Source organism: Haliotis asinina, chromosome 9 (assembly GCF_037392515.1).
Source record: "Haliotis asinina isolate JCU_RB_2024 chromosome 9, JCU_Hal_asi_v2, whole genome shotgun sequence".
NCBI classification, from domain to species: domain Eukaryota; kingdom Metazoa; phylum Mollusca; class Gastropoda; order Lepetellida; family Haliotidae; genus Haliotis; species Haliotis asinina.
This window is the reverse complement of record NC_090288.1, coordinates 30,446,785-30,471,621: the sequence shown is the minus strand read 5'-3', so window position 1 is coordinate 30,471,621 and position 24,837 is coordinate 30,446,785. Positions and strand designations below refer to the sequence as shown.

General features: G+C 41.1%; 1 protein-coding gene across 1 annotated transcript; it reads right to left on the bottom strand.

The window, feature by feature from the left end:
- Positions 1–7,983: 7,983 nt before the first annotated feature.
- LOC137296365 (uncharacterized) lies at positions 7,984–24,754 on the bottom strand. The gene is made up of 15 exons (XM_067828148.1): positions 24,636–24,754; positions 22,507–22,646; positions 21,494–21,574; positions 19,644–19,773; positions 18,094–18,287; positions 17,381–17,518; positions 16,179–16,396; positions 15,565–15,768; positions 14,978–15,139; positions 14,191–14,355; positions 13,390–13,494; positions 12,580–12,781; positions 10,601–10,863; positions 9,321–9,469; positions 7,984–8,133 (listed from the first exon to the last, which is right to left on the bottom strand). The coding sequence occupies exons 1-15, from the start codon at positions 24,677–24,679 to the stop codon at positions 8,031–8,033; spliced, it is 2,298 nt and encodes a 765-aa protein (XP_067684249.1). The 5' UTR covers positions 24,680–24,754; the 3' UTR covers positions 7,984–8,030.
- Between the last annotated feature and the right edge of the window lie 83 nt (positions 24,755–24,837).

Sequence of the window (24,837 nt, the reverse complement as noted above, 5' to 3'; positions counted from 1 at the left end):
AGTGACATGAGGTGGAAGAGGTGATAGGGTGGTCGTGCTGCCCTGGGTGAATGAGTGAGTTTAGTTGTGTGGCGGTGGAGCTTGTGCTGGAACATGGTTGTCAGTTTGACTCTTCTCTACAGGTCAAGGTGAAACATAGCTGTGCAACACTATTCACTTATTTTTAGACACCCTTCACTTTATTTGTGTAGCTCAGGGCCCTTCTACCCTGCTTTCGTGTTGGTGACAAAGGCATGCGGCGAAAAGGAGTGCACTTTTACATCGCGTTAAAGGTGTTCAGCACTGACACAGCGTCACGCATGCACATGAATGTGCGAGTGTGTTTATTAGAAATCCTAACGCCGTCAAGTACCAACTTTTAATATGAAATTGAAACTTAAGACAGAAATCAACTATTTGTTTGTACGTAGATCTAATTTGCATTATCATTAGTATCTTCCTGTCGGGTACCCATCCGTTGCTGAATGAGCCGAAGTACATGTAGAGGAGTTTGGTTTCATGCATTGCATGGGATAAAAACTCCAAGGGATCATAGCAACCAAGATAACCTAGCGTTGCATAGTTACTCTGGGTTGCTGTCATGGAGATAAAGGGATAAGCTTGATAACAATAGGCCCCCGATTAGCTTGTGCTTGTCATACGGCCGCGATGTTTGGGTCGGTGTTTATTGCAAGTCCTCCAATGCAGCCAGACATCTTAGAGCGTTGCTCGCAATATCAACCACCGGTTTTCTACTTCTAAACATGACTGTTTTCAGCTGGCAACCTGAATAAAAGTAACGTCACTATTATGAAAACTGTCTAGAAATAAGCACTAAAAATAATTCTATCTCTATGAATCTTCCCTTTTGCCAAATTTCATCTCAAATCTATAAAACATAATTCATAAAATTCCCGGATAAATCAAATCTCGTCAATACTCGTCTTTAACTGGAAGGCTCATGGCTATGGAATACTAATGAGAAATTCACGAGAAACTGTGGAGAAAAATAGTGCTCCAGATTTTTCGCCAAAGTTAGGATGACGTAATCAGGATATAACAATAGTGCTTAATACATAACCTTCGGTTTAAATAAAAGCTACAATTCGAAAATTTATTACCAAAGACAGTCAGGTATTCTTACATATGGCTACCACGGTTTTGTTTTTCGCGTACAACAAGGGCAATGCAATCAATCAGCATGATTTGACTTGATAACATTCTCACAAAACACAGAACATGAAAAAATATGTATTTCAGGGATACAAATTACATTTCCTTTTAACAACTGTGTGATACGATAGCCATGGTGTTGAAGTACACTCAGCGCGCCACGGTTGCATCGTAAAGAATATTGATGAGGAAGACAGTGCAGGTTGGGACAGGGATACGGCAGGGTTCAGCCAATCTTGCACAGGAAGCAGAAGAAATCAAAACCCAATGGTTATTTTTGTCCTCAGGAAGGTATTCAACATCAGATTCAAACTGCTGTTGATTTTTTTCTTCCTGAGTATGATTAAATACCCTTCCAGACGTGTTTCACTTATATATGTCAATGTCCATACCCTACATATTGACACGGCCCTAGTTTCTTCCCACAAACTAAACACTTTATCCTCGGTTGTTACAAAAAGGAAGTCTATATGTTGATATAATACAGATCGCCCACAAGGTGATAGAGAAGGATATAAAACTACTTCCATGAAAGTCTTCCTCCGTTGTGATGTGAACGAACATTAGGATTAAACAACATTGTCAGCGTCAAGCTGGAAGTCAAGATGACACACATTGGTCGTGATCAAATGTATAAACGGGAATTCACATGACTACATAATTTGTTTGTTGGCCTATGGTTAGAGTGAACCAATTCCTTCTGCCTTCCACTCTTTCTAAGCTTAAATATTTTTGTTAGCAACGAAAACGCAATTTCCCTTGGTTACGTATTACGTAATAATTTCAGCGCATGTGTTAAGATCACGGTCCCGGGTTCCGATCCACAAAGCATTCCTAATAAGAACCATGGCCCAAGTGTCTAATTCTTCTTGTAACCAACAGTCCCCTGCCCTCTCTATATACTCTAAAAGGAGTATAGTATTCTGTGTTACGTATTTTGTAATTTCAGTTTCGTCATTATTGTATAAAAAATGAATATATTAGCCCGTGGGGATAAATCTGGATTGGAGCAGGTTCTCGGTAACATATTGCTTGTCGTGCGGGCGGTCAGTCCCAGTGAAACTCGAAAGTGCATGGCGTTCCCCATAGCATCAATCACTGGTGTGATAGGACAAAACACGACTATCCAAATCTCTCAATGAAACTAAGATACTTGTAATGAACACTGTAAGCAAAAAGCATCGAAAATTAACGGTACTATCGCTAGCCTTATAGCCTTTCACCCTCGGATCAGTATGAGTTATACTGTCTAACACCTGTGTGACACCAGTTAATCCCTGCTGTGACAAGTCCTGATTACATTATGCCGAGGGTGGTTTATGCATGATATATTAAACCCCTGATACTCCGGGTTAGAACTGATCTCAATAACCCATGCATGCTTGTCTTAAGCTGCGATCGGGTTGTCAGGTTCTCGGACTTAGTTGACACATGTCACCGTATCCTAATTGCGTAAATCGATGCTCATGCTGTTCATCACTGGAATGACTCCCACCATGTATGTTGAATATTGCTGAGTGCGCGTTAACAGCAGACAAACAAACACAACACAAACACGTTTAACAGGAACAAAGCAAAAATAAAAAAATAAAAAAGATAACTAAAATGTCGATCCATGGTTAAGGAACTTCTGTCGACACATATCTGTTTACATTACAGCGATGCACAGCAAAGCTAATATGTACAGTTGTGACGAAACCCTGTATTAAGCTGTTTGTGTTTGTCAAGGACAATTCATGTCGAGATTTAAGGTACACGCGTGAATTTAACCTAAATCTTTTATCATGCAGTTGGGCCTATAACACCTAATTTTCAGCCTACATGGTCTAAATTATGTTAACTTGTTTATTTTGGGAGGAATGCAGTATTTCCTTCTATAAAACTAGGTGGAAAACTACAGTGGGAGCTGTCTAAACCGGCACTCATTGGGACAGAAGAGATAGTCCGGTTTAGATAATGTACCGGATTGTACAGCTGATGATAAATGTTCAAGGCACAGGCGGGACTGGGATGTTAAGCTGGATCGGACAGATGCCGGTTTTGACACATTCCACTGTATTTCTAAATATTTATTGGAACTACATCTTCATTATTAGTTACTCTAGAACAACTGAAATTATATGTGAAGGTAGCCAGTAGTGTCTCCCATCACATGTTCAAATTTCAACTCATAAATTAATTAATAGTTTTGCTCTATATTAAAACCTGATGCTTGAGGAACGCAGTTACTAAGTTTCAAGTGTCAGTTTCTATCTTCCTTGGTCCAGTGAGAGATTGTTCCCTCCGACGCCCGCCAAGCACCTATAAATTCCAAAACCATCCTAGTTGAGGAGTTTCCACGGGGGGTTCACACCAACTAGGACCTCTTGGGACGCTGGACACAGGGATATGTTGGTAAGTTCCTTGTATTCTTACCTTCAGTCTGGCGTTCCAGTTGTAACTTCATAGCCTCATAGACTATAATCCTGACAGGGGTTATGTTATCATTACTCTCATCACAGCACGAAGATTCACACCCTTCACGTTCATATAGTCGCATAACAATGCAAGTCTTGACATGTGTTGAAAGGGTACTGATATTTTGTTAGATGACAATTTGTTCCTATCTACTAAAACAATATCTACGACTATCTTCATTCCGTTTGAAGATTAATGAGGTGCAGTTCTCAGACACTAGAAGACCTCAGTCCATTGCTTACCATATTACATTCAGACTGATTTTGGTTATTCATATCTCCATGTGATATCGTCATGTTAAATGGTACTATAGTTGGGTTGTGCTCTTTTTCATATATATTAAATTGATTTTAATAAAAGTTCACTGGCACTCATAGACAACCACATGTGGTTGGGCCATTGACGCTTAACGCAGGGGTCATTACCGCTGAGAGCACCTAGATAACAGTGAAGCACGGGTGCTTGTAACGATGAAACCTGCCATCAAGGTATGTACTGTTACTTACGGCCATTGACACCTTGGCCTTGAAGTGCGCCTGCACTAAACAGAATCATGGAGCTCATTGGCTATAAATGAAATATGTCCTATCTGATCGCTGACTCTTTTCAGCGCGGGGCAGGTCATCAATGACGAACGGACTCGACACAATTCTGTTTGCGAAAAAAATGTACGTAAACTCATTATGACTGTTAGTAAGTGCGCTGACAGGTGCCATCAGTTCAACAAGGTTTGGAGCACGTCGTCTGTGTATCCTATGAAATAAACAAGAAAGTAGGCGAGTTACCGCTACGAATTCTGAGCAGAGATTTAGGCCCGGAATCGAGAAAGCACTATTTTTCGAGCTTCCGAAGACCTTAGCTCTCAAGGTACCGCTTCTATTTTTGTGCTGTATGTCTCATTTTGTAGGTAAATCTATTGACTTGAAATGCGTGCATACTTTGGATAGGATACATACAGTGATCAATGTTGAATTCCCCCAGAAATGAGCATGGTGTGTTGACCTCGTTACATCCCTTTCCTTTTTATATAGTGCTAAGACCCCGTTCGTGACAGTACATACCTTGATGGCAGTTTTTAGCGTTACACTTAAAAGTACGGACAATTACGAAAGGTTAAAGATCGCGACATGATGATAACCATAACACATATTCATTAAATCAAATGGAATGCTTGTCTCCGACTGGACGTCTGAATGGAAAATATACAATGGATTACCAAACAAATATTTTTCACCTTAAATACAGATAATTTCCGCGAGAGGCGCATTTGACACAACTAAAAATTTCGTGTCGTGTCCTGCAGCATTTGCTGGTTGTCCTGCGCGAAACAACGGCAAAGGAGTGTTAGTTTGACACGAAAGAAGAATCATTTTACAGTGGTGACAGCAGGTTACTTCATCCCACGTACATTCACCATTTTCTTTTAGTGGTACGCTAAATAAACTACGTCAAATGTTTCTCGGGCATCGGCGTGTCACTGTTATTTTTGCGTGAAAAACTTTTTTTATTGCCATTCAAAAAGTATAATTTTGATTTGGCCTCGTCCCGATAATCCGTTTTGTCCACTATAAGAATGAATGTCTGTAAGAAGGAGTGTGACTACAACTCATAAACTCATAAACTCGTGCTAAACTTTACAAGCTGTATTTCTGAGAGAGAAAAAATATGTCCCTCCCTCGCCATTTTTTCTATCCAAAATTAAAAGAAAAGTCCTACCGCCCTTTAAAAAATGTGCCCGAGAAACATATATATTTTTAATGTACCCTAAGTATTTGCATCTTGAGACCCACACCGCGGAGACATGACGGACCAAGGATTCAAGGATTTATCTCCCTTGGTATCTTCAAGGACTCCGATGATCGAATGTTTGATATTTTCCAGTTATTTTACAGGCAGACTCATGTTTGTGTCTCATGCTTTATATTTTAGAGTCAAGGAATTGAGAGGAATTGGGTGGTCAGACATATGTCATCGTATCCAAAAAACGTTGATCACTGGATTGTCTGGTCCTGTCTCGACTACGTACAGACCGCCAAATAGCTGGAATATTGCTGAGTGCGGCGTAAAATTAAATACTATTATATTTTAGAAATCTAATAACACGAAATAATTCTTCACGTTAAAGGTTGCTTAAATATCTGTTAGAGTTGGCAAGCTGTAACTTGATGAACAGGTACTCTGAATGAGCGACCAAACACTACGTTCAAAATGAACGACAATCAACATTCAAGAAAGATGTGGCCATATCGATTAAGTATAGACCTCAAAATACTTTCTGAACTCTGAAAGATACGTTTTAATTGCACTACACTTAAAAAATTTGAGCCTGGTTTGTTATACCATGACTTCGAAAATATGTGTTAAAGTATCTTCTACCAGTAACTGTCTGTTAAAAAGAAGCATTGACGTCTGTCTTCACACATGCATGCAAAGCCCGACCCCCGATCAAGGTGAGTGAGTCTAGTTTTACGCCGCTTTAGCAATATTCCAGCAATATCAAGGCGGGGGACGGCAGAGAATGGATTCCGATCGGAAAGCCCGGGATACACAATATGAGGCCTTCTTGAACCATTGCTAACAGTTGAGACTCGAGTGACGGTCAGCATTCAAGTGAAGATCTCGGGTCAGAGTGATGCTGACATTGTCAACGTGATGGTGATATAGTTATTGTGATGGTTTAGACAGAAAGACCACTGAGGGGTGTCTCATGTGTCAGGAACTGTTGAAGGGTCAAACTATACAAATCACGTAAATCTTTTATGATAATATAAAAAATGGTTGCAACAACTATCCCATTCCACGTTCGTTCAATAAAAGACCAGAACGAACCAGTGATCAGAATCTTGCACAAATATTATTGTATATGTATGACATTCTCATGTATTCCAATGTATGTGTCCCTGATGATAGAGCCCCATATTAAGGAAATAACATTAAACGTCCCTAATGACAGTTTTAATCTGAAATTCTGCATGTTGTGCTGTGCTCTCTGAAGATACAATTCCTTTTATGATTGATAATTGCATAGACTCTACATAACTGACACAAACAGACAAAGTCATTCATTCGTTAACCTTACTGTTCTGTGTCACACACAGCAGTTGTTTGTATGTTTGCAACCAAATGAACAGTAACGCGTTATTGCAGGAAATTGTCTTCTGAAATCTGAATCGGTTAACCGCTGGCTGAAGAATAGCACACACATTTGATTCCGATGCGAAAACAATACCAAAAGTCTTTTTTCATGGCATGACAATACAGACACACCAGGTTCAATAATGATCTCATTAATGCCCCTTTGGAGTAATACAGTCAGATATGACAACTACAATACCATGTAGCTATAACATGACTCATAATATGCCCTAATTTAATCATTTTTGTCATCACAACCGAAACAGTTAAGTCTAAGATTCATGAATTTGCTGTTATAACTGAAACTCATACCGGCAATATTGAACAATATTGTAACTCGAACAAACTGTACTGCTACTCTACCTTATCAACTGTCACTAACAAGCAATGTATCACATTCTGGTCTGAACTAGTCGCAGAGAAATACAGTATATGACTGTTAAATTATGAAAACAGAGCCAGTGGAGCGGTAAATCACCAACAAGGTCAAGGTCACCATTGGAACCTACGGTACCTTTACTGCCTTCACGATTCCCACGGGATTTATAGATTTCTCTTAAATACTAGTGATTGTTGCAAAACTAGTTCCCCGGAGTGTATGTACTGAAATGCGAGTGAGTGAGTTTAGTTTTATGCCGCACTCAGCAATATTCCAGCTATATGGCGGCGGTCTGTAAATAATCAAGTGTGGACCATACAGTCCAGTCATCAACAGCTTGAGCATCGATCTGCACAATGGGGAACCGATGACGTGTCAACCAAGTCAGCGAGTCTGACCATTCGATCCCGTTTGTCGCTCTTGCGACAAGCATAGTCACATTTTATGGCAAGCATGAATTGCTGAAGGCCTATTCTACCCCGGGACCTTCACGGGTTGCAAAACTAGAAACAGTGACTTGAATAAGATGGTTTTCGGAACAACTGCGGTTACTTAAGCCCCAGTGGAGGGCACGGCCTTAACTTTAGACCCTTAACACCAATATAAAACTATATTAAATATATCACTTTTTACCGAACATTCTACGAATGAAATATGTTTCTTTGAAAAAGGACAATATTAAATGAGAATGAGCTTTTGCTGTGCTATAGCAATGAGTCGACCACTTTGAAATAGAACCCGCGTCAGTCTGGATGGGTACACATACAAACAAATGGTATATTAGTTGTATTTCAAGAAATATGATCCCCTCGGGTTTTTTGTTGTTGTTTTTATTTGTTTTTTGTTGTTGTTGTTGCTGCTTTTTGTTTTGTTTTTTTTTTCTAGTGATTTTTGAGTAGAAACAATTCTAACAACTGGCATGAGCGTTCAGGCCCCCGTAGACACCGTTGGGCATTCTTGGTAAAACAGTCGGAGATGACTCTTGTTGATAGTAGGCAAAGTTGTTTTGTCTGAAATAAATAGAGAATGCGGTTACGTACTCTTGAAATTATGTTTTCATGATTAAACCTGTAAAGATTTCTCCCTATTTACGCATTACATTTTCAGCAATAATTCAATATAATGAAGAATATCTACATATCCACGTTCTCAAGGACTTGTCCTGACAGCTTGTAGTATGCGACATGTAGTAACAATAAAAATGGTCACGGCCTTGCATTTGTCAAGTGAAGAAAAGACGCGGGGTTGAAAGTCTCCTCATAAATTGCAGTCACTGCAGATGTAGTAAGGGCATATTTTGTAACGTACTGAATTCCGCATGACGAAGGGGGCGCTAACAATCTGAGGCCCATTACCCAGGAAAACCCAAGCTGCCTCTCAGGTACTAGAACGTTAAAAGCCTCTATACAGAGGCCAACACACAATCAGAGAAACCAGAGTTTAAGTCGGCGTAGGTTCGCAACTGGATTCTCAGTTGAAACAACGTTCAGTTTCTGTTCTGGTAACATCAAACTCCTTCAGTCATGTCTGTCGACCAATAAATACTTTTGATAAACACAAATTATTCCATCCGAACCCTTGTAAGAATGGAGATTCAGAACCTGAGCTAACCAAGACTTGATTCATTTAGGGCTTTCTCTTCAGCAAAGGGCCGAAAGGGACAATAATGTTGTCCAAGGACTGTGAAACAGACTATCGTGTCTCCGACATGAAGTCAAAACAATGTGACGTCACTCTGAGGTGAACTCACATGCAAACGATGTGACTGGTCGAGAGCCTGTCACTTTCAGTAAGAATTAGGACAATTCCTATTTTTGAACACTCGCCTTCAGCTAGTTGTATGAGATTTTACATCCTTACGAAATGGGTGATCTGACGTTACAACTTTGCATGCGACAAGTTTTTAAAAGTTGCAAAGTGAGAACATACCTTTACCCATTTCAGTTATTCGAGTAGTAGAAACATCTTCAGCAATGTGTCATATGAGCGGAATTCCTATTTAACATACCTTATCGAGCGTAACCATAAAAAAAACGTGTCCTACGAAGACAAAATTTGTTATCCGTCTTGAAACATGCCCTGCGAAAAATTTGTGTCATAATCAGTCTTTGTTTAACTGAATCTGACAACTTGTCGTAGGAGATCTTTAAGTGATCTGAATATAACGACTAAACATTACTAGCAACATTAAACTCACGTCGACCATGACCGTGTCCGGGTGTTGTACACATGGTACGTGTTGGCTCCGAGGGTATTCACGTGGCGGATATACAGGTGACGAGTCTGAGGGTCGAATCCGTCAAGGACCATGTACTCCATGTGCTTCTGGCCCACAGATGGGTAGGTCTACAAAGGTATTGTAGTAGTTTAATATCATACTGAAAAACACCAACATGTATATTTGTTCGAATGCTTCTGCAAACAATGAGAATAATGTTAGAGCATACTAGCGTGGAGGTCGGAATTGTAAGATTCGTCGATTACGTCTCGTCATATTTTCTAAGATTTCTTATCAGTACCACTAGTGATGAGATATGAGTCGCACTGCTAAGGTCGCTTTAGGTAAACAATATGAAGACTGGGTCAACATTGAAAAGAGTATTTATGTCGTAAACCGATGTTAAAGTGACAATCTCGGGTTTTTTTTCATATATAGGTCGCATACCTCTGATGAACACAAACTTCCCTCACGGGTAGTAAAGTACTATCTTATGTTATCTTCTTAAACCACCGGCGCTACTTCCGGCGCTACTTCCGGTATTATCTGGTTCCTGTGTCCCTGGGCGCGATATTCAAAACGGGGTCCCAGCTTACTTCCCTTACCAGATTTCCCGTGACAGTTGTTCATTCAAGAACCAGTTTCGGTTCCGAATTCCGCGAGTGCCAAAGATAATCGTTTCAAACCTAGACCAAATGTACAAACATGCTTAGTTGTCACAACTGTTGACAGTCGTAATAGCTGACAGATGGGATGGTAAAATTGGAAAGTTGTTATTCCTTTCTGTTAACTAACAACCATGAGACCATTCGAAAATGTACGAATCCTAGCCACCGGAATTACTAAATACCGTAAGGTCACGTGAAGCTCTATCAGCACAATGATGTGAACAACATCTCGTAACTCAAAACAGCTCTTCCCTCAGAATAGGATTGGCTCCAGTGCTATGACAAATGCACAATACCACGGATAGGATCTGTGTAAAAGTCAATCCTCTTTACAATGTACTCACAGACACAGCAAAACATTTGTGTGTTTTCATATATTTTTCGTTCAAAGTGACTACTTGTCAACTCAAAATCTTTGTGACCTTCGAATATGTGTCGAATTATCGTTTGAAGACCACAGCTCATATGACGCATCTCAAACCTATTTCACCCTACACTAGATGACGCGTTAACGTTGGTGACATTTCTGATTACTCATTGGCACACTGGATGAACATGTATCTTTCGGAATAATTTGGAATTGAGGCTTACACTCCACGTTCTGCCATTGTCGCTAGTCTGGCCACACTGGAAGTTTCCAGGTGTATGTTGAAAACACCCATAGGCCAGAGCCCCATTTTGAACAAAGCTGCACTTTGGCCCGAGAACGTTATTCTTGTAGTGGTCAGTTATGAACTTCTGTACGGCTCTGAACTTGGGGACGGTGTTGGGGTCCTGGCCAGTGTATTCAAGAATGCCCCAGCTGCCGTACTTGCTGGGGGTGGACGTGTAGGAGAAGTAGTTAAACAGGCCGCCTGAAGAAGAGTCGTTGTCAGCATCTTTCTATTTACGCCATGAAGGTTGTAGTTAATTCATTGTTTATCTATAACGCTGACACATTGAGGGCCATTCGACTCTTTCATTACTACAATTTGTTGCATTTAAGAATTTGGTTGTATAGGGATGGCAAAACTTTGTGGATGATTGACTTCTTTATTTTGACACGTTTCGGTATGCTTGAAAACGGTAAAAGAATATAATATTATACCGAATCGTTGCCATTGTCAAAATAGTCGCCATATAGTTTGAATATTGCTGAGCGAGGCATGGAACAACAAACCAAAGTAAAGAAGTTGATCATCTATAAAGTTGTGTCATCTCTACTGTTTATCTGATATGCCAGTAAGATAAGGGTGTCTTTAACTAATTTTGAGTATGGTGTAACGTCTCATTGTGTTTTTTTTCAGCGTCAGGAAGAAGGCCATGAAAATACGGACTTATAATACCGTTGGTTAAAAGTGAGCTAATGAATGAATTCAGTTTTACGTCGCCTTTACCAATATTCCAGCAATATCACGACGGAGGACACCAGAAATGGGCTTCACACATTGGGGAATCGAACCTGGATTCTGAGTGATATGAGCAAACACTTTAACCTCTAAGCTACCCAACCGCTCCCAGCGGATAATATTTCAACGTCCCATCTTTTCATGCAACCTACAATGTCAACGTATCTATTCACAAGCACGGATTATAAGTCAACCGATGGGATCGGTTGGTCAGGTTCGCCGACATGTCTGACACTAGTCAGCATATCCCAGCTGCTCTAGTAGACGGAAATATTCACAAGCACGGAGTATAAGTCAACCGATGGGATCGGTTGGTCAGGTTCGCCGACATGTCTGACACTAGTCAGCATATCCCAGCTGCTCTAGTAGATGGAAATATTCACAAGCACGAGTATAAGTCAACCGATGGGATCGGTTGGTCAGGTTCGCCGACATGTCTGACACTAGTCAGCATATCCCAGCTGCGTAAATTGATGCTCATACTGTTGATCACTTGACTGTGTGGTCCAGCGTCGGTTACTTACAGATCGTCGTCTGGAATATGCGGCGTAAAACAACAAACCAACAAAACACGCACGGACAGATGGGGAGCTGTTCTAATCAGTGTCTGCAGGGGATCTGGCTGCAAATGCTGCCTTGTCCCCAAATACAAGGAAGTATGTTTTCATGTCATAAATACATTCTGAGGGAAACAAATAACACCCTTTATGGCAGTGTTCCTTTATTTACTCTCCTACAGCACTTCTCAATGCCGTTGATTAAAACTGCAAAGTATTAAAGGAGCGCTTGAATTTTCCAGCGTTCATTCATTCGTTTCTGTCTATATATATAAAAAATCACTTGGGAATACAAGAAGGACCTGGGTAAAGATGCATTTGTTTGCCAATTCACTATTGTAGTGAATGGCAGTACTGGTTGAGTGTTGATGTATCAGCAGCCCCTGCTATAACTAGTGTACTCTGATGATGGTCTGGGATGAGAACTGGGGTTAGCCTTGTGGTCAAAGCGTTCGCTCGTCACGCCGAAGACCCGGGTTCTATTCCCCACATGGGTATAATGTGTGAAGTCCACTTCAAGTGTCTCTCGTCGTGATATTGTTGGAATATTGCTAAAATCAACGTAAAACCAAACTCACGAAATACTCATCTTGAAACAACATCCACTCAGTTGTAAGGTACCTACCAGGGTATTTATTGCTGGTATCCTGGGTGACGGTACTATACCAAAGATTCATGACATCTGTAATGGGCTGCTCAATATGGCTGTCCCTGTTGAAGGCGATAGCCTTGTCTGTGATGGCTTGGTTAGAAGCAGCGCCGTTGAATACCTTATTCTGCATCACTGACGGCCCTCCTTCGTACATCACCAACTGCAAGTGGTGCGTCTGTGGAAAAGATTAATCAGATAATCTTCAGTTATGAAGATATGGATGGTGTCAGCGACTGATTACGCCTATGAGTTCGGGTTCGATTCTTACATGGATACAATGTGTGAAGCTCATTTCTGAACGTCTCCAGCTGTGACATTTGCTGGTATATTGCTAAAAGCGGGACAAATGTAAACTCACTCGCTGGAATGAGATGGAAGGCGATTTATTTCCATAAAGTTATATTAAATTACATCTGATTAACGGATCCGACAATGAATGTATCTCTCTCTCTCTCTCTCTCTCTCTCTCTCTCTCTCTCTCTCTCTCTCTCTGTGTGTGTGTGTGTGTGTGTGTGTGTGTGTGTGTGTGTGTATTGCTGGAGCATGGCTAAAGGCGGCGTAATCCCATTCGCACTCACTCACACCTATCCGAGGGACACTATATCTAAAACATCATTGTTTACCAATTTTATAAAGACACCCAACCACATTTTAAACATAGAGACAATTAAAAACTGTTGGAGGACTATCTGTATGTTCATATCGTTCAGACAACTGGTATCAGTATGATCGTGGACATGAGCTGCGGTGTGATCGACAATACGATCTGATCCATGACACTACCTTGGCTAAATCCATGAAGTACTGGAAGGACTTCTGCATGGTAGGAAGCTCGTTCTTGCAGTACTGTTGTATCTGGGCCATCGACATGTGGATCATCTCAGCTCCCTGGGGAATATCCATTTCTTACGTACATGAAATAGTTCACGCCTCTCACAAAAACAGTGCTTGAGCAATGACCTCTATATTACACATGACCAATTATTAAGCACCGCCTACACAGACAAAAAAACTTCAATGTGGTCATAAGTCATGTTGGGGGTGGGGATTGGGGTGGGGTTGTGTTCGAACTCCTTTTACTCTTTCTTTTTAATCTACCCGATTAGAAATGGCAACACAAGGTCATCTGTAAGAGGTAGAAGGATATTATTTTAATTTTCGGATCTATGACTTCTTTCTGTATGATTTCCCCCAAATGTGAGTTGCACTGAACAAACCCTCGCACCTACGAACGCTATTTCTGTGGACACTGGCAAGCTCGGCTTATCTGATTGGCTACTTTGAGAATGCGGAGTCAGCCAAGGGAGATAATAAAATTATGGGGCCGTAGATGCATACTGGGTATAATCATGGAGATCTATCGAAACCTATACCCTTGAGGTATATGTAGGTTTACAGACTATAGGCGTTACACAACAAACAAAAGGTTTGTTATCTGAGACTCTATCGCCTTTGGAAGAGGCCCAAATAAGGAGATCGGCTCATCATTCTAACCAAGAGGGCGTAGCCAGCTCCTCTTAGTTTGGTCACGTGCTAGTCTGTCCAAACATTCACAACATCATAAGGTCTCTATTATGTACTCACGTGGTCGTCGGCTACTTTGTTACACGAGAAGTACCCTGTGATGGCGAGAGCCTTGAAGTTGCTGATCTTGCTGCCCACAGCATCGACCGCCTGTTTAAAGTAGTCCTGGAACCCGGTCTGCCAGGAGAACACTGGATATAGCCTGGAGCTGAGGGACCCGTACACCTGGATAACCACAGGGAGTTCATTAAGATAAGCTGGAATGGTCATAGTTCCGACAATGCAAACAGTTTTGACATTTTGACTCAATGGTCGTGTTCATCCAAAATGTAGTTGAAGCTGAAAACAATTGGGTTCGGAGGATGAAATTGCAGCACTTGGTCTATTAGGTTTACAGAAACACCTTACAGTTATTTAGTACTGATTGTCTAAACTCATTGGTCCTTGGCGTCTATTTCTCCATTGCCAATCAGCGCAAATTTCCTACTAGCTTCGCTTCCTGTGTTGTTGTTGTTTCACATATACATATATAAGTATCAGCTTCCTGATCTTTCATCCACCTGATGAGGGAGTAAGAATACACTCCGAAACGTCATGTTTGTCAAAATAAGGAAGTCGACATCAATATATTTTCGCCTTTATACATATCACTTCTAAATGACGTCAAAAGCCACATTTGTTATTTGCTTTTTCTTTTTTTCAGCTTCAAAACAACATACGAAGGTGTGATTATAATAAGTGAAAACAATTTCACAAAGCCGCCAAAGAGATGCACTTTACATATCAGTCTTTTCCCGCTTCTGTGCACGTCGGGTTTACATAATTTGGACTTGACTTCAGTTATTACCTGACGCCATATGTCGGCCACCTGCGCGGCCCTCTTGCTGTAGAACTTCATCCCCGCCTTCCAGTTAGCTGGGTCTAGATTCAGCTTCTTACCCTGCTCCATAGCATAGACGTGTTGACGGAAAATGGGGTTCCACACTTCGTTAGAGTATTCGATGTACACCTGGATAAACACAATATGCTATCATGTATACACCTGGATAAACACAATATGCTATGTATACGCCTGGACAAACACATGATGTATTCGATGTACACTTGGAGAAACACATGATGTACTCTATGTACACATGAAAAAAGATAGGATATGTACATGATGAATGTACACAAAATGTTTTCCATGGACACCAGAGTAAACATCAGATGTACTCCGTGGGCACCAGAATAATTTCCTTTTTCGTTATGAAACACCGTGCTGCAGTTGACATGGATTCCCAGCGTAGACACAAAGGAAGAAATCCACTCGGCTTCTACAACTACGCGTTCTTTCATTAAAACCTACCTTAAAGATAGGCCTTAGATCCTTTTTCAAGTAGTGCAAAGGTTTGACTACCCATCCAAGTTCTTTCAGCAAAGCAGAAATCCTACCTTCAGATCAGGCCTGAGATCCTTCTTTACAAGTTGTGCAAAGTTCCTGATGTAATCGTCATCTGCCGCATGAGGCATGTTGAACCAGGGGTTGGCTCCAAGAGTGTTTGCCAGGTGTATCATATACTCTACAGCAGCCCCGTACGGACCCTGTTGTGAGTAGTAGTCGGTCTTACGACGTGTCACCCAGGTCGTCGGCTCGGGCTGGAACGTGAAATGAGTGAGTGAGTGAGCGAGTGAGCGAGTGAGTGGGTGAATTAACATTGTCTTGTTCTCCAGCTGTTTCAAGACAATCTTTGATTGATTATAGCCTATGATGAAATCCGCGTATAACATTAGCACGTTCAAAAGTTACATATTTAAGAAAAGGTGTAATTAGGAGATAAACATACTGTGTTGGAAAATCAGAGGTATATAAACAAATTATAGCAGTTCTAAATTTGATTTAAATCCGAACGCTTGTTACGATTTTAAAAAATCACATGGAGTTGGAAAATCAGGGGTATATAATGTTATTATATACCTTTTAATGACTTTGACCCACAAGCCAGTATCTCCTAAAGTCATGGTAGAATTCCAAATATCACATATAATGCATTTCTGCATTTGTTTACCTGATGTCCGTTGGTCTTCATGAAGTCCATGAACCTGATCTCCGAGAATCTTTTGAGGTTCTCTAGGAACACTGGATGAAAGGGAAACCTCTTGTACAAATACTCGTATCCTGGAGGAAGTACCCGGATGTTGTGGATTGGGTTCCTGGGATTCGTCCTCAGAACCACTATTGTGAAACCCCCATCGCCGAGTTTGGGAATGTTGACCACTAACCTGCCTAGAAAATCGAAGTATGGAGGTGATTCCCAGTTCAGTAATTGTCGCTATCCTTAACACTAAATAAATTGAATATGATTTTACGCGACTTCTATCAGCATTTCAGTAACATCCCAGCCGTTCAGTGGATACCAGCCGTTGTGTCGCACATTGTACCTGTCTGTGAAATCGAAACCAGGTCATCTCCTACACGTGCGCAAACACTAGGCTACCTAACCGCCCCTAATGAGAAATGAACAGTTGACAAGGTATATGAGATATAACCCAAAAATTAATCTTCGAAATTGCTTTTGTCATGGTTTTAGACAATGCCAAAGTGACACGGTGGGAGTTACAATCTCTACTGTCAATCAGAATGTGTTCTTTTTGGACAAGTATCACTCCAGCTATAAGTAAGATGTCCTATCATAATGTATTGGGAGAGCCAGGGCGGTACAAGTATACATCGGATATTTCTAAATCTGGCTAATGAAGGTTACCAGGTGCATCGAACATTGTATGTTTGTTTGTTGCCTTGTTGTTTAACGTTGCGTTCAGCAATATTGTGTAAATAATCCAGTCGTGACAAGACAATCCAGTGATCAAAACCATGACTATCATAGATAAAGCTTAAGATCAGTTCTAACCTTGCTCTCTATGAGTCAGTTTTGTACTAGCGTGACGTGTGCACTAGCGGTTAGATGCAAACAACGAATATCAGGATGGCAATTACCACAATCAGAGTAAAACGTGTGCGGAACCTGGCAATGCAAAAGGGCGTAACTCTGCATTTAGTCATTAGTGAGTGAGTGTGTGAGTATGGTTTTACTATTCACAATACACCAGCAAGGCACCAGAAATGGGCTTTACACATTGTATCCATGAGGGGAATCGAACCCGGGTGTTCGGCGTTACAAGCGGACGCTAACCCATCAACTTCACTAGGGGAAGCATGACACGTGTTTGTAGTGCTGGTTGTGGTTATTCTTTAATCAATGCATGTTACCTTTCCCATCATGAACTGTGTGGTGTTCTGAAAGTCCCACATCTACCTCCCCTTCGCCATCATATAGGATTGTGTATTGCCCAGAGGGTTCGTGAGAAGCAAAGCCTCTCATTTGAAGTTGAACCAACTTCTGATTGGCTGAAACAGATGGTAAACAACAATAATCGGGATCATATGCCAAATGATTTTTATTGATTCTTCGGGTTTTTATAGGTTCGATCTTCTGACCATGACATAACACAAAAATAGAACGGTAAAAGGTGGTACGCAGAGTTATCTCACCTAGCGACAGAGCAAGAGGATGTGGGTTCGAATCCAGGATGGGACTCAACCCAACAGTAGTACTAGAATCTGTACTTAACTAAGAAAGTGTAGTCCAAAATATAATAATTTTTTTGATGCTGCATTTGGAAACTTTCTAAATCGCATTGTGCAGCATAGCGATAGATGAATTAAATATTGTTTGGTTATGAGTTTGAATTCGGTGCCCATGTTAAACTCAGCATAGGATTTCACTGAGTTCAATTGAGTTGCGTCTTACGTCTCATCGACGTGAGTCATCACTATAGTTAAACAAAAAAATAAAAATTAATGAAATCGTAATGTTGACTAGTACAAGCAGTCGTAAACGTCCACTGAATGCACTAGGCTGTAGAAGAGGAAGAGCGTATGTCGTCAGTTACTTCCCCTTAATGTTCTTCAAATGACCTTACGTTGCAGACTGGCTGGGTACCCGTCAGATCTCCAATGGATTTGGCTCTGCTCCTTAGTGTCCCACGCGTTGCTTCCCACCCTCTGTGTCAGCCAGCTCTGGGACTGCTTGTGGATGTCCACAAAGTTTAGCTCGGGGCTGAAGTAGTCGTTGTCGGCGAGGTTGATCCCCACTGACACGCCATGGCTCATCATGCTGCGAGGACGTTTGAGTGAGTGAGTGAGTTAGTGGGTTTACACTATGTATGAACACGGCTTCAGCGCTGTCACATAGGGTGGAACCAAATACAGCCACATACACTGTGTCAATGTGAGAATCGAAACCGGGACGCTTACATGACGAGTTAACACTTTAGACGCTGTGTTATTACTCCAGCTTGACATTTCAAAACAGGAGTGAGTGAGTGAGTTTAGTTTTACGCCGCACTCAGCAATATTCCAGCTATATATGTAAATAATCGAGTCTGGACCAGACAATCCAGTGACCAACAACATGAGCATCGATATGCGCAATTGGGAACCGATGACATGTGTCAACCAAGTCAGCGAGCCTGACCACCCGATCCCGTTAGTCGCCTCTTACGACAAACACAGTCGCTCTTTGTGGCAAGCATGGGTTGCTGAAGGCCTATTCTACCCCGGAACCTTCACGGGTCTTCAAAACAAGAGGCGAATCTGGCGATTTCATATATAATCGTCGCCTCAGCATTTGTTCAGATCCCCGGAGGTAAGGTGACTGGACGTGAAGATATAACTCTCGTGAATTGAATTTTTAGGCAATGAAAAACATGAAAAACAGTTTAGAACTCTTCTCTAGTATGGTGTGTAACAAATAGCTTGCGCTTGGTGCACGAGAATACAAAGTTGTGAACACACAGAGGTTCTTGAGAGTGCAAAGCGACCTCAGCGCCACGACGATCGTAACTCCCATATCGTAACATAGACATACGACTGGCGAAACACTGAAACACTAAGGTTTCTTTGTAGTACAGCATCAGCAGACAAAACCACGCATCCTCAGACACCCATGGGGTGCAACTCTGCACGGAGAAATACAAATTAATGATATAACAGTGACCATTTGGGTATTTAAGGACCCTTCGAGCACTTGAGCGGTTCAGCTTGAGAAATTTCCTTTTGGTTTGTTGTTTAAGGCCGCACTGAGCAATATTTCAGCGATATATAATCGAGTCTTAATCGGACAATCATGTGATCAACAGCATGAGCATCGATCGCAGCGCAATCGGGTTACGATGACATGCGTCAGCCCAGTTAGTGAGCCTGACCACCCAATCCCGTCAGTCACCTCTTATGACAAACATGACCAATTCTAACCCGGATGATCATTGAGCTCCCTAAATACACTTGTAAACTGTGTGGCCTAGAAAATCACTTAATCATTAAACGGTCTATTCTGATTTGATTTCTGTTAGATTTTATCAGCATATCTACGTTCGTAATATGTGCAGAATCAAATTCTCCAAAAGAAATTACAGTGGTTGAAGAACGGTTTTGTACCGGACACATTTGACCATTCTGTAATCCAACTCACATGCTGGCATCGTAGTGGGAGCAGTCCTCGCCCTTGTAGCCCTCCCAGCACACGCACTGACCGTTACGACAGGCGCCATATTTACACGTGTGGGTGCAGCCGCACTCCCCGGGCCCGATGCAGCCTTTACCTGTTGACAGATGCATGTACACTGTAGGTGCATGACATATACATTGTTGGTGTATTTGACTGTATTCTGTATGGTATGGCGTGAACGTTTAAAATTCCCGCCTGTTGTCCGCCCGAAACGGTCTGTTTTCATCTCGGACGGTCAAATTTCAAAAGTAGCCTGTCTTGTGGTCTCGTGGATATTTTTACCCATAGCAGTGAATATTTTATGATATCAGACAGGTTCTCCAATCTCCACTATGAGGTGTTTAATGTGTTGTGAAAATTATGTTAAACTACTTACGACTGGACAGTTCATGTTACGTAAACCAATCACAAAACGTCTACTTTCAGTTTAACTCGGTTCATTGCCTGTTAGCGCTATGTTGTTCGTTGCGATGCCTACAAGTAGGAACCTCATTTTTTCACTTGTTAAAAACAGACAAGCAAAAGAAGACTCGTACCTGTATGCTACGCCATTATTGCCATGAATCGTGGCAAACCAATCAAATCGCGCGTAGTAAAACGCTTTTCAAAGTATGAAAATGGCAGCAACGTCGAACGTTAAAACGTCGCTAAGCTATTTAAAACGGAGTTGAAATTTCCGTGCTAAAAGATCAGCAAGTTTCAATACCGAAATATTTTTACAAAGGGAATGACTGAATGGCTGTTTTGCCCACGGGACATGGGATCTTCTCTTTGGAAATTCCTAGGAGTTGTTTGGCAATCCAGAATTAACTATTCATGGAAATAGACTATTTTCGCCTCCGTGCCCGTTTGCGCTTACACAAGGTCGACATCCGGATTGCCGGAATACTATAGGCGGATGCTGAGAGGGGTCCGTGAAAACGGCTGAAAATGAGTTTGTGCACCCCGCAACCCCTTCTCAAGGGTATGCACCCCCAACCCCCAACCCCCATCTCCCCGAACAATGAACTGTATTCCGGTTATAACAAGGCATGTTAGCTTTCTGTACGGAAAAAGCCCGAAGGTAGTTTCATTTCATCTATGTGTGGTGGACAGGGGGTCGTGAGGTGTGGGTGCTCTGGACACAGCAAGCGTCAAACAACCAGGTGCTAATGTTTAAAAGCAAAACTGAAATGCAACAGTTGCTGCCACAATAGTTTTAACTGTTAGTGACAATAAGTGATGTTGTAATTGTAATCCACTTTTGTAGATTACGTTATTAAGTGAAATTTCATAAAATGACTGAAGTATATTGATTGTTATTAAACAACATGGTTGACCCTCCTAGTCATTTCACAAAATGACAGATTTTAGAATCTGACTGTAACATATATTCACTGATATGATACATGTAATATCACTTCTGATCCGAATCAAATCAGTTTGACTGGATGCCCGAATCAAATAAGTATGATTGGATGCCCGAATCAAATAAGTATGACTGGACGCCCGAATCAAATAAGTATGATTGGATGCCCAAATCAAATAAGTACGATTGGATGCCCGAATCAAATAAGTATGACTGGACGCCCGATTCAAATAAGTATGACTGGACGCCCGAATCAAATAAGTATGATTGGATGCCCAAATCAAATACATATGTTTTCAAGTTCAGATCTAGGGTTTAGCTTCCTGTCCTCGGAAGACGAGTTGACTAAGCTAGTCAGAATTTCAGTTCTTCACATTAGTTTAAAAGCAAGACCGTATGAACAAGGTTGTCGACAGCCTGGATTTATTAAAATTCTATGGGAAAGCATTTGATAACCTTTACCTACCGTTCTGGCAATGACAATCCCATACACACTTCCTCTGAGCCCCGTTCCACCTCCAGCCTGTCTCACACTGACAGGTACCGTCTTGAAATCAGAGAAACATGGAATGGTAAGTAAGCTGACATTGTCGACTTCAGTCGTCATGTGGATACCATATTTACAGTAAGGTCGTTATATGACTGCAATCACAATCAAATGTAACGACATGGTTTTAGTATCAATCTCACAGCTAACAGGGACATATTTACACAGAAACAGACAGTTTTGTGTTTGTTTATTTCTTTGGTTGTCACTTGTTGAAATCATTCATCCGTATGGGGTAATAATCAACTCTGCTCCTGACAAACCAGTGGTGATAGCGTGAGCATCGTACTACGCAACTGGGATACGATAACATGTGTCAACCAAGTATGCGTGCCTGATCACCCGATCCCGTTAATCGCCTATTGCGTAATCATGGGTTGCTGAAGACCAACTCAACCCGAAATTTCACTTGAAATAACCCACAATCTACGGTGGGTTTTTGCTTTAGTATTTGTTGTTTCACTCCGTGGTCAGCAATAATCTAGCTATATGATGAATAAACGATCACATTCGAACCAAATAAAAAAGTGATTGAGATTATGAGCATTGAGTAACATTATTCAGAAACAACATTTTACCAACACTGAGACAACGGGCTGAGGCAACTTTGCGATTAGCATATAGGTTGATGGAGATTTCCTGCAACTCGCAATGCACACAAAGGATACGAAATGTATATATTATTTAAATAAACCGAGTTAAAAGAACATGAGATTGTTTAAACATATTCAGTTGAATACACCTTAAAATATTCTATAACATATAATATGAAGGGGAAATGACTGATGAGGGTTAGTTGGTAGCATATGTTCTTCAGGTTATTATCATTCACACTTTAGTCACTGTGTGTTTCATAACGTGTCTCATAAATGGGTTAAAGTTTGTAAAACTTCTCCGTGTAATGACCTACTATCAGTATATTATCATCTCACCATGTGCGCATGTGCCATGGCCTTGACATCCACAGTCAGTGCTGCAGTCCGCTCCTTGGAAGCCAGCATAACAATGACAGGTGTTGGTTTGGCAGCGACCGTTGTAGTGACAGTCACTTGGGCATGCTGCCTCCAGTGGCCTTGTGCATCAATTGATTGAAAATGTGAAAAACATGAAACATAGTTACGATGAACAAGCTTACTCAATCACTATTACATCTTAACTTGGTCGTCTAGATGGGTTTTTTTTTTGTAGTTGTTTTGCTTTTGTTTTTTGTTGTTTTGCTTTTTTTGTTATTGTTTGGTTTTTTGTTGGGTGGGGTTTTTTGGTATGTTTTGTTCATTTATTAATAGTATGTTTTAGGGGGGGAGGGGTCTGGGGGAGTTGTTGGGATGGCGATTGTGTTTATTTCTTTGGAGTGGGCTTTTTTGTTTGTGCTTGATTTTGTTTTACACCTCACTGGAGATGTACGGCAATGGCCTGTTAGTCTGGACCAGACAATCCATTGATTAACATTCTGATTATCAATCTACGCATATGGGATACAATGAGATACAACGGCATGTGTCAACTAAGTGAATGCACCTGAACACCCTATCCCGTTAGTCGCCTCTTACGACAAGGATGGGTTGCTGAACATTCTTCTGAATCTTCATTGGGATATGTTTATCTTGGGTAAATCCTCGACAGGATGACAGGAGAACTACAGATATGTGCTTCATAAACTGAGACTTGAACGCATGCGTTTTACTAACGAACGTTTTTGCCTCAAAGCTATCCTCGCGGCGACGATTATGACTTCAGAATGAACAGAACAGGCAAGGGTAGATGCGACGTAATCGCGCCGAGACCAGTTAATGAAATGCGGTGCCGAAAGCAGCTCAACAAAAATCCACGTCATCGGAACACGGTGACGTACAATGGGCTACGTCAGCGAATCTGGTCAGCTGATTCAAAATGCAAAATTTGTGAAGAAGATTATGCGAACCATATGTTTTCTTCCACTGAGCACAGATTCAACCGTTGTGACCGTTCACATGCTCCTATTATACTCACGTAAATGGACACTGTACGTATATATGGTCATGTAAATTATGTAATATGCGTTCGCAAGAACATTAACTTATGTGTGGAAATAATACGTTAAATGATGCGTAGCGCACATTACCACGGTCTGTTTACGACTTTAAATATGAAAAGATGATTTTCCAAACGAATTCGTGAGAGAAAAGATTTACCACGCAAGACTCTGGAACCAACATGCATTTGATATAACCTGTACACCATGCATGGGACCCCTTCCAAATGAAACTGCTATCCACCCAAGGGTTTTGTTGAAACCCCTCGAAACATTCATCATCACCAGTCGAGCTGTAGATCGTTATGAGTTGAGTTGTGTTTTATGGAGCACTATTCCAGCAATATTCCAGCTGTATGGTGGGTTGATCGTTATGGTCTGAACATGTTTGTGACAGCATGGTGTTTCTATTTCTTATGAAAAATGAATTCCCATTAGTTGGAGAATCCGGGAAATTACTGTAACCAAACTAAATTTGAATACAGTGGTGTTCGGGAGTCAGGGAAATTACTGTAACCAAAGAAAAATCTCAATACAGTGGCGTTCGGGAGTCAGGGAAATTAATATAACCAAAAGTTAAATCCGAATACAGTTGTGTTTCACAGAAATTACTACAACCAAAGTTAAATCTAAATACAGTTTGAAATCACTGCACACCCACTGCGACGTTTCAGTGGGTATGGTTCGGTCTGGATTAACAAGGTTTAAGTGTAGGCAAACAACATATGTAGATATGAGCGGCAGGGGTACAGTCAATTTTTTGCTTCCATTATTTTCGCTGTTGGAAACATATGTAAGAAATGGTAAACTATCTATCTTGGATCACAGACTTTACTCTTGTCATTCACCCTTTTGCACTGGGTTGATATGCTCTTCTGTACTGGTAATTAAAAGATATGCAATCACTTTCCTGAACATGTTAAAGGGTTTTCTGTACATCTTAGTTTTAATAGATTTTCTGTGTTGTTTTTTGTACAAAAAGTCCTAACACGATCTACCGTTATAAATGATGCGTTTTAGCAATGGCAAGTAGTAACAAGAGCAACTTACAGGCTGTTAGTGGCTAGACAAAGTAACAAGAAGAACGATCGCATTGTGTTGGAAAAGTCCCGGGACTGCTGCACCAAGCTCTCTAAAGCCTTCTTATCTGTTTGGACACTTGCAGATAAGTATACATGTATGTTACAGTTTCACTCCTTTTATTATCCGATAGCTGACCAACAACTCAGATAATATGTCGACTTACTTTGCC